Below are 10,995 nucleotides of genomic sequence, written 5' to 3'. Positions count from 1 at the left end.
GGTGTGTAATGGGGTTGGGGGTGTGGAAGGGGCAGTTCCTGGGCACCCAAGATGAAAGGCCGGTCTGACCAATTGCTGCCTCATGCCTAATTAAAGACTCCACTCAGGCGCCTGAGTTCTGAGTTGTGGCTGCCAATACTTGACCGCTTCCTAGCCCCAAGGCCCAGAGATGCCAAGAGCAGGAAAGAGAGACCCAGTTCTGGGAGTGCGCTCAGGAAAGGTGAGATCTACCTGGCTATAGAAAAATGGGAGCAGGAAGGAGAGCTCTAAGACCTACTTCTTTGGGCTGGTGTCCGTGAGCACAGTGGCTGGATGTGGATGCCTTGGAAAGATGTGGAACAGGCCTCGGAACCTGGCCAGTGACTTCAGTCTCTTCCATATAAATCTCAGGTCTGGTTCTGAAAATGGAATAGGTCTAGGACCGTGAGAGCACCAGAGCACCAGCTAGGACCGAAGGTGAGGTTGGAACCATTCTTGTAACATTCATCCTGAAAAAAGACTCTGGGTAGGGACCAAGAGGTGGCTTTGACCCTTGCCCCCCAAAGCTTTCAAGATAAATCGACATTATTCGTCCAAGCAAGCACTCTAGTATACCATCATGTCTCCACATCCAACCTTGCCCGCTTCCAGCTTTCAAACTCTAAAGGCCGTGTGGCACCGGAGGAACACTGGAGGTTCAGCCTCCTGACACCTCGCTCTGGCTCTAGCCCTGGGATGAACTCCCAACTACAGGCTTTCCAGCAAGGCGCTCACTAACCTTTCCATTGGGGCCCGCGTGGTGGTGACTTAGACACTCCAGGCCGGGGGGCGGGCCCTACGAGGCGTGCTCCTCCCACCCCGGAGTCAAGTTTACGGAATAGCGCGGCCGGGCCGGACGCGCCGTGGCCTGGCGGCCCGGAGGACTACATCCGCCTGACCCAGCTGAGCTTGACTCTGTCTAGGCGCGCCATGTTCGCGCGTGGGTCCCGGAGGCGCCGCTCCGGGCGTGCGGTGAGCAGGGCTCAAGGGCAGTGGTGGGGGTCAGGGGTAAACTGAGGCCCGGGCGAGGGGGCAAGGCACTCGGACAGAGGGGAGGAGCCCCAAGGAGGGCCTGGAAATTCCCTTCTCCAGCTTTCCCTAGACTTGGGCGCTGGGACCGAAGCACACTCGTGGATGCAGAAACGTGTAGATATGGTGGCTCAACTCCCTAACACATCTCACACTTTTATCCCCGCTGCAATCTGGGGGCACCCCCCCCCTTTCCTGTGATTTAATCCTAAAGGTGAAAAGAATAGAGTCTTGGGATTTGAGGTTGGGCAGGGACGTCCTGAGTTTGTGAATAAGGAACCGCTTACATTGGGAGACTGTAAAATGAGAGTGGGGGCCCTTCACTTGTGAGTACCAAAAGTCAATAAACTAAGATTTAGTATGAGATTTCCAGGCTTCCATCGGAGTTTGGAAGCTTTTGACTTCCTAGATAGGAGGATTTCCTCTCTTTCTTTGAAAGATCTCTAACCAAGAAAGATGGACTCTGGACCAAAGAAGAGACTAGTCCTCAAATATGAAGGGTAAAGGCAAAGATTTCTTGGGCTGGGGCTTTCTGAATGGAACAGGGACATCCTGTGGTCCTAAAGAGATACTCCTCAGTTCCTCAGGTAGGAAAGATGGAACCAGGGTTTGGGGGAGGGGCAGCAGAACTTCTTAGGGAAGGGCATTGCCCAGAGTTCATGAGCGATTTCAGGGAAGGATGGGTTCGCAGACGCCTACCTTGTGGAACTGGATGTTGAAAAGGTCAGAATGAGACTTGAGAGGGAATGCCCATATTAGGGACCCTTCTCTTATAGGGAGAGGACTTTCTCTGACGGACCTGTCTGAGAACTAGAGAGGGGACAGACCAGCCCAGACTGGAGAATTCCCTGAAAAAGGAACATACAGGAAAGTGGTCTCAGCTGCCCTGCCTCTGGTGTGATTGTTTCCTCCTCCCCCGCGCTCCAGGCGCGGTCTCAGCCTGCCCAGCGCTGCCCCCAGTGAGACAGGCCCCAGCCTGCGGTTGCGAGCCTGGGAGTGGAGAAACAGGCGTTAACTTCTCCCTCCCGACTCCCGCACCTTACGTCGTCTTGCATCTGCCCTCACCCACTACAGCCTCCCGAAGCCGAGGACCCTGCTCATGGCCAGCCCTGCAATTCCTGCAGGGAACAGTGCCCAGGCTTCCTGCTGCACGGCTGGAGGTAAGTGACCCTAGCCTTGGTCAGAGCCCTGCCCCAAGGCTTGAGCTCTGCCCACAGAGCAGAGTTGGGAAAGGAGCCTCAAAGTCCTTTCCAGAGCCCCGCCCCTTGACTCATTCCCAAGAGACCTGTTCCCAAGAGAGTTCCACAGCCCTGCCCCCCCCCCAAAGAGTCTTCTCCCAAGTCTGAGTCCCAGCTCTAAAGGGATCTTCTAGCCCTTTCCACAGACTCCCTCAGCCCCCTTCTTGGGCTCAGAACTTTTCTCCTAGACCCAGTATTCTCTCCTACCGGAGCCTTGCACCCAAAGTCTAAGAACCCATAGTCCCACAGACTCACAGTCATGTTCCCACTCCCCCTATACACAAATTCAGGGCCTCAACACAAGACCTGCCTTCAGGGGTAGTTACCCCACAGAGTACAGAATCTTTCGCCTTGATTTGTGACACCAGTCTCAGTCCCGGAGTCCCGCTCCCGTTGTCCTGAGAATCTGACCCAAGTACCAGAGCTGGAACAGTTAGGTGATGTCCTTCAGCCCCTGAAGCCCCACCCCTTAATATCCTGCACCCAGGATCACACCAACCCCCAGTCCTCTAGGCCCCTGTGTTCCAGACTTGTCATCATCCAGAAGCTGAGCCTGGCACAGTCAGTGTCCCATGGCCTGGTCACAAGCAGAGTCAGACCTTGCCTTAGCCCCAGCTCTTGTCAGCCCTGGTCCCAGCACAGAGCTCTATCCCAGCTCTGAGCCCTTTGGTGTTAATCTGCATGTCCTGCCCTTCTGCCGGACCTGGGCTGCCTAGGGGTGCGGGTGAACAACTCCTTAGTAACTGACTCCTCTCCTGGCTCTCACAGAAAGATCTGCCAGCACTGCAAATGCCCGCGGGAGGAGCATGCAGTGCACACTGTGCCTGTGGACCTCGAACGCATCATGTGCCGGCTCATCTCAGACTTCCAGCGCCACTCCATTTCTGATGACGACTCAGGCTGTGCCTCAGAGGAGTATGCCTGGGTACCCCCTGGCCTTAAGCCAGAGCAGGTGACCAAAGGCTGGCCACCCACTCTCATTCTCCAGTGGGTGCACACATATGCAAGCACATATGGATTTGAGTGCGAACCTATTTCTGGAGTAATGCTAGAGTGTGGTCCAACTATCAGTGTCTCTCTGTTCTGAGTGATCACTGGGCCAGTTCCTCTGGGTCTTGTTCACTTTTCATCCCACTTCTTTTTTCTTTTTTTGAAAGTGTGTGTGTGTGTGTGTGTGTGTGTGTGTGTGTGTGTGTGTGTGTGTGTGTGTGTTTATGCACCAGGTGTGTATGGGTGCCTGAAGAGGCCAGAAGATGGTATCAGAACTCTTGGAAGTGGAGTTATAGGAGGTTGTCAGCTGTCATGTGTGTGCTGGGAATGGAATTCTGGTTCTCTGGATGAGCAAGAGAGCACTTTTAACGGCGAAATCATCTCTCCAGCCCCATTTCTAATCTATCCGTACTTTGTTCATCACATCACCATGGATGTATTCGTTTAATTGTTACTGAGCATTTATTGTATGTCAGACATGTCTAGGCACCGAGGACAGTAAAGAAACCATAAAACAGGGGTTGGGGATTTAGCTCAGTGGTAGAGCGCTTGCCTAGCAAGTGCAAGGCCCCGGGTTTGGTCCTCAGCTCTGGAAAAAAAAAAGAAAGAAAGAAACCATAAAGCAAAAGCTGGAGGTATGGTTCAGTGATAGAGCATTTGTCCTAGCATGCATATGGCCCTGGATTCCAACTCCAGCACTAAAATACACATAGATGCACATGCATGCAGATACTTATTTTCCTACATAGGAATACCAAATTCCAAAGATGCTTGTCTCTTACATAAACTTGCATAGTAATGTATATAACCTATGCCTTATGTAAAATGGCATACTATTTGTATAAAACCTACAAACATCTTCCCATACACTTTAAATCTTCTCTAGATTATAATACTTGATATGCTGTAAATGCTATAAGAAGTTATATTATTTATGAGCTGGGGTTGTAGCTCTGTTGTGAAGAATATGCCTAGCATGTGCAAGGCCTTGGAATCAAGCCCAGAACCAGAAAAAAAGATAATGTTTAGGAAAAAAATAGCTGGGTGTGGTGATACATGCCTGTAATCTCAGCACTGGGGAGACTGAAGCAGGAGGATTACCACAAGTTCAAGACTGTATAAAATACCAGGTGATCCAGGGCTAATAATAAGACCCCATCTTTAAAAAAAATAACAACAGCAAGAAAAAAATCTGTGTGTAGGTGTTCAGTTCATATGGATCTTTTAAAAATACCTTTGGTTAGTTAAACCCTCAAATATGGAACTCTCACGTGGACAGGGATGCCTGTGTGTCAGGCGGTGGAAGGGCTGGGGAATAAAAAAAGAAAGTTGAGGGGAAGAAAGGGAGGGCGGCCAGGATTATAAATAGAGTGTCCAGGCAAGCCCTGTCTAAGCTGCCCTGACGAAGGTGAAGATGTGAGCGTTGCAGAAATCTGAGCTTGGCACAGTCCAGGCAAAGTGAGTAGTGGACACAGAGGCGGGATGTGCTTGGCACATCCATGTGAGGAAATGTGAGGAGACACCAGTGCAGCCGGAGCAGAGTGAGCCAAGTGAGAGGGGTTACAGGAAAGGTCAGAGGGACTGGGGGTCACGGGGAGAACTTGGCTGGGAATGAGGGGAGAGGCTCAAGAGAAGAGGGAGGTGATTTGTCTTATCGTGCAACAGTGTATGTGGCTGCAGTAACAGCCTGTAGCAGTGAGGAGGAAACTGTGTCAATAGTCTGGGGGACTGCTGAGTGAGGCTTGCGTTTGGAGATACATGTAGAGCTAGGAATAGCACAGTGGGCCTTTGCACATACTAGTGCACTACCACTGAGTGTGTGATACCTCCTAGCCTCAATTCTGGGGTACATTGTCTTTTGTGGTTGGGGGAGGATTTTCTGAGACAGGGCTTTGTATCCCTTGATTGGTGTGGAACTCACTATGTGACCCAGCCCGGGCTAGACTACTTAACAAGTCCCCAGTCTTTAAGAAAAGAAATTGAGCAAGGCAGAGGAAGGCGGATCTTTGAGTTCGAGGCCAGCCTGGTCTACAGAGTAAGTTCCAGGACAGCCAGAACTATGCAGAGAAACACTGTCTAGGGGGAAAAAAATAAATTGAAAGCCAGGCACAGTTTCACAGGCCCTTAGTCCCAGCACCCAGGATGCTGAAGCAGGTAGATCTCTGTGAGTTCAAGGCCAACCTGGTCTACATATCAAGCTCCAGGCCAGCTAGGGCTACAGAGTGGGACCATGTCTCAATATTTACCTATTTACATATGTATATGTATACATAGATGTATAATACATGTGTATATATACACATATATATTCAGTAATGGTTAGAGTGAGAAAGGAGTGAAGAGCGAAAGATTACCTTGAAGATGAATGGATGAATTAAGTAGTATGAAAAAAGTCAAGGCAAAGCAGGCATGGTAGTGCATGTCTGTATTCTCAGCTCTCGGGAAGCTGAGGCCAGCCTGATGTAAATAGCAAGGGCCAAACCAGCAAGAACGACATATGGAGACCCCCATCTCAAAGAGAAAATGGAAGGGAAGGGAAGAAGAGAGAAAAGAAAGACAATCTGGGCATGTTTGAGTCACAGTTCGTGGTGCTAGTTAGCTAGGCGAAGTACCTAGGCCTTGGGGGGAGGTCACAGGGCTGCCTGTGTGACACCTTAGCCAACAGATGGTAGTCACAGCCACGAAGGTGCATGCAGTTCCTAAGAAAGACCAAGGACTAAGCCCCATAACCATCCCATATTCAGGGGTCCACTAGTTGCGGAACAGCTTAAAAGGAAGGCAGGAAACCAGGGCTGTGTGCTATTCTGGAGGCCAAAGGAAGAAACTGTTTGCAGGAAGAGAGAGTAATCAGCTGGGGCCTGAACTACTGACGGTCTAACCAATGAGGACTAAGACCCGAACAATGGTTTTTACAATGCAGACGTCCCCAGTGACCTTAATAATAGCTTTGCGGGTGGGCAGGGCCAGAAGCCTGGCTGAAGTGGGCCCAAGATACAATGGGAGCAGAGGAAGTAGACTGCCTGGGAATGCTCACAAGTCTTGAGAAGTTTTACTGTAAAGGGAAGAAAAGCACGGCTTGGAGGTTTGCTCTGTAGGTCACTTCAACCATTCAGGGGCTTTGGGAAAGAGGATGGCATCAGGAGAAGTGCCCTTCAGGGGATTTTAATTTTCCCATAGAACCAGGGACCCGTGACCACACTGTATCCTGGCTCACCCCTAACCGTAATTGTTTTCTTCTCTCACCCTTCCATGTCCTCCCAGGTTTACCAGTTTTTCAGCTGCCTCCCAGAGGACAAGGTCCCCTATGTCAACAGTCCTGGGGAGAAATACAGGATAAAGCAGCTGCTGCACCAGCTGCCCCCGCATGACAGTGAGGTGAGTGAAGAAGACCAGGAGTGGGGTACAGCCTGGACAAATTCGGGGTGACTGGAAAGAAATGGACAGGGCCAGCTAAGAAAAGGTGAGCTGAAGCCAGGCGGTGGTGGCGCATGCCTTTAATCCCAGCACTCGGGAGGCAGAGCCAGGCGGATCTCTGTGAGTTCAAGGCCAGCCTGGGCTACAGAGCGAGATCCAGGACAGGCACCAAAACTACACAGAGAAACTCCGTCTCGAAAAAACAAAAAAATAAATAAATAAATAAATAAACAAAAGGTGAGCTGAGCTGAAGTGAAAGGTCTGGGGAAGCAGGAGCCAGAAGGGGACATTCCTTGACCAAACATAGCTAAGCCTTGAGAGAAGAGGTGAGGACTGGGTATTTCCAATAGGTGGCACCATATATATATAATGGCCTAGAAGTCAACTCCATGAGCATGGATGAAGTCTAGAAGACTCCTCCTCTCCCCAGGCACAGTACTGCACGGCCCTGGAAGAGGAGGAGAAGAAAGAGTTGAGAGCCTTCAGCCAGCAGCGGAAGCGGGAGAATCTGGGACGGGGTACCGTTCGAATCTTCCCAGTGACCATTACTGGGGCTATCTGCGAGGAGGTGAGCTATAGAGGGCCTCAGCAAGTGAAGACCCTGAGGCCTACTACTTAACACCCAGTGGGGAGTCTCTAGAGCCCTCTGACAAATAGAACCTGTCCCCTAGACACCACTGTTGGGTCCAAGTTGTCTCTAAGAAGGCCTTGATGTATATTTCTGTGGTTTCCTCTCCTCCATGCAGAGGGCATCGAGCAGGGGACTGTCTCTTTGGTCTTCTTGAGATCGGGACTTGTTATTAAGATCTGACCCACATAGCTGGGCTTGGGGGCTCACACCTGTAATCTCAACATTTGGGAGGCTGTGGCAGAAGGATTGTTGAAAGTTCAAGGGCAGCCCAGGCTACATAGTAAGACCCCGTCTCAAAACAAAGAACTGACTTACAAACCCATCCCCAACAATGCAAGTTAATAACAACAACAAATAATAAACTGATGTATAGTGGTAGAGTCTGAATCCTGGAGTCTGAGGTAGAGCCCTCCACAGTTGGTGGAATTTGTCTCCAAGGCCATCCCTGGTGGGTGGGAACTGTCTTTAAAACTATTTGGTGAGGTCCATTGGCTGAGACTTCCTCTGGATTTCCCCACTTAAGATTTCCCCCAAACACCTAGAGGAAGGATTGCCTGTAAGGCCACCTGTGATAGTTAAGGCCTATCTTTATGGTTTTCCGTGAGCAGGGTCAGTCTCTTATGTGTCCCCCTTCTCCTTGTGAGTGAGAACTATCTCAAATTTGTCCCATAGGTGGTGCTAGTTACTGGAGAATGAGGAGTTCAAGGCCAGCCACAGCTGTGTATTAAATTCAGAGCCAGCCTGGGCTACATGAGACCTTGTCCAAAAAAAAAATATACAAGGTTCACCATGGGAGAGGTTCAAGTGGTCCCATGCTTGGCTGACCCCATCCCTCTGACTCTCTTGGTGACTGTGGTGCTGTCTGTTATTTGGCAGTGTGGAAAGCAGATCGGAGGTGGGGACATTGCAGTATTTGCCAGTCGAGCAGGCCTTGGTGCCTGTTGGCACCCTCAGTGCTTTGTGTGCACCACCTGCCAGGAGCTGCTGGTTGACCTCATCTACTTCTACCATGCCGGCAAGGTCTACTGTGGGCGCCACCATGCCGAATGCTTGCGCCCTCGCTGCCAAGCATGTGACGAGGTTTGTGCCTCCCTGGCCGGAGGTGGGAATGGGGGGTGGACAGAGGCAGAAGCAAGCTCTTCTGATGGCCCCAGGTGCTCTGTGCCCTGCAGATCATCTTCTCCCCGGAATGTACGGAGGCCGAGGGCCGGCACTGGCACATGGGTCACTTCTGCTGTTTCGAGTGTGAGGCTTCTCTCGGAGGGCAGCGCTATGTGATGCGTCAGAGCCGCCCCCACTGCTGCGCCTGCTATGAGGCTCGCCACGCCGAGTACTGCGATGGCTGTGGGGAACACATCGGTGGGTGAACGTGATGGGGCAGGGCAGATGGGTGTATGAGCAGCTGGGCCCACTCGCCTTCTCTGCCTCTCTCTCCCCCTCCACTGCCTCCTCCTTCTCTTCCCTCTTAACCCTCCCCTCCCTTCCTTTGGTGTAGGAGATGGGACTCAGAGGCCAGCGTCCTCTACAGACTTTCGGCCACTGAGCTATACTTCTCAACCCATATGCCAGGCTTTGTGAATTCCACCTACACATCAGTCCCCCACTACACACCTAAATCCACCTGCAGAGCACCCTCTGATCTCAGCACTCGCAAAATGAAGCCTTTACTGCCCAGAGCTACGCTCTATTCTTTCCCACTCTCCTCCCTCACCCTACCTTCTAAAACTAGCTTATTTCCCACCAAATCCATGTCTTACCTAAGTCCTGCCCCCACTGTGCATGCCGCTTTTCAGATCCAGCCTTCCGTTTGCCTGAAACCCCTAATGCCCACATATTAGAGCTCAGTGCCCATCTGTGCTCTTTAAATGGGCATCCCAGGAAAGAAAGAGGAGAGGGCACCATTGCCAGCCCCTCTCCAAGGGATAGGAAAGATGAGGGCCAAATCTCACATTATCTGCTTTCTTCAGAGAAAGGGCCCCTTCTGGGAGTGGGGAAGAAAATCAGGGTACCCTACCTCAAATACCCCACATCTTCCTAAGATCCCACCATAGAGGGATAGCCTATGGATGCTGCCTCAGTTTTCCTCCTCCTCTTGGTCCCCACAGGCCTGGACCAAGGCCAGATGGCTTATGAGGGCCAACACTGGCACGCTTCAGATCGCTGCTTCTGCTGTAGCCGTTGCGGTCGAGCCCTGCTGGGCCGCCCTTTCCTGCCACGCCGTGGCCTTATCTTCTGTTCACGAGCCTGCAGCCTCGGGGCCGAGACCACCGCTCCAGGACCTGGCCGCCGCAGCTGGAGCGCCGGGACAGTCACCGCACCGCTCACAGCTTCCTCGGCCCCTTTCCCGGCTGCGGAGGGGACATCTGAGATAGCCAGCAAAGGCACCTGTACCAAAGCAGAGCCTGGTGAGCCCTGCCTTTTTCCCAGCCTTGCCTGAAGCATTCTGGCTCCCAAATAGCTGGGCCCATCCTCCTTCTCGGCTCCATTTCAGGCCTAGTCTCTAGCCCTGACTCCACCTGTCTGCTGAACCCTGGGTCCGCCCTGCACCTGCACAGAGGTCATAGGACACCTAAACTGGTCCCATCTTGAGCCCAAGTACTTCCCTCCATTCTATCTCAAACCAAATCTACTCCAGCCTTTGATATGTCCCCTTCTGGCCAATCCACCCCATTCCCAGACCACAACCTATACAGCAAACCTTCCCTACTCATGCTGATTTACTTCCTACCCTTCTCCCCACCTAAAGCCTGCACCAACAGTCAAACTTTGGGGTACCCCATCTCTGACCCCTGCTCCACTTCCCAGTCCCGGTAGAGGAAAGAAGAAATTCCCAAGTCTTCCCTCAGGTAAAGGCCAGATAGAGCAGGCAGATACCGAGTCTTCCATCTTTCTTTTTATAGCTGCAGGCCCAGACGAGCCCCCCCGCTTTCTGAGAGGGGCCCCTCACCGCCACTCTATGCCTGAGCTGGGGCTCCGCAGTGCTCCTGAGCCACCCACAGAAGCGCCTGGACATCCTGCCCTGCACCCAGATGATAATACCTTTGGTCGCCAGAGTACCCCGCGTGTCAGCTTTCGCGACCCTTTGGTGTCTGAGGGAGGTCCACGACGGACCCTGAGTGCACCCCCAGCCCAGCGCCGCAGGCCACGAAGTCCCCCACCCAGGGCCCCCAGCTGCCGTCACCGCCGACGCCGACGCCGGCGCCGGGGGAGCCACCACCACCACCACCATCCTGGCAGACATGGCCACCATCGATGTAACGTGGGATCGGGTTCGGATTCAGGATCTTGTTCCAGCTCACCTTCTAGCCCCAGTTCAGAGTCCTCTGAGGATGATGGCTTCTTCCTAGGGGAACGTATCCCGCTGCCTCCTCACCTGTCCAGGTCCAGGACCACTCAGGACACTACAACTGAAACCTTTAACTCCCCAACCTCACCACTTGTCCAGGTGTCTCACCCAGTGATGCCTCGCCAGACCCGAGATAAGAACTGCATTGTGGCTTGAAGGCAGGCAACGTTAGAAGGGACTCTACTATCAGTGTAATCGATGATTCCCCTAAACTAAGTCATGGCCCCCTTTCCACCCTCTGTTTGTATTAGTGGAACAATGCAATAGTTCTTTAAAAAAAAAACAGGCCTGGCTTCCTTGTTCCAATGGCTTTACCTCAGTTTCCCTCC

General features: G+C 52.2%; 1 protein-coding gene across 1 annotated transcript; it reads left to right on the top strand.

Annotated features, from left to right (window-relative positions):
• The first annotated feature begins 852 nt into the window (after nucleotides 1–852).
• Prickle3 (prickle planar cell polarity protein 3) lies at nucleotides 853–10,986 on the top strand. Its single transcript, XM_052749934.1, has 9 exons — nucleotides 853–990; nucleotides 2,122–2,207; nucleotides 3,054–3,237; nucleotides 6,537–6,650; nucleotides 7,120–7,257; nucleotides 8,197–8,400; nucleotides 8,493–8,679; nucleotides 9,426–9,725; nucleotides 10,221–10,986. Exons 1-9 carry the CDS (start codon nucleotides 949–951, stop codon nucleotides 10,820–10,822), a joined length of 1,857 nt encoding a protein of 618 aa, XP_052605894.1. The 5' UTR covers nucleotides 853–948; the 3' UTR covers nucleotides 10,823–10,986.
• Nucleotides 10,987–10,995: the final 9 nt, after the last annotated feature.

The sequence above is a fragment of the Peromyscus californicus genome, unplaced genomic scaffold (genome assembly GCF_007827085.1).
Source record: "Peromyscus californicus insignis strain IS unplaced genomic scaffold, ASM782708v3 Scaffold_10__1_contigs__length_136768540, whole genome shotgun sequence".
NCBI lineage: Eukaryota > Metazoa > Chordata > Mammalia > Rodentia > Cricetidae > Peromyscus > Peromyscus californicus.
Note: the sequence above shows the minus strand (reverse complement) of the source record. Positions and strands in the feature narration are given on the sequence as shown.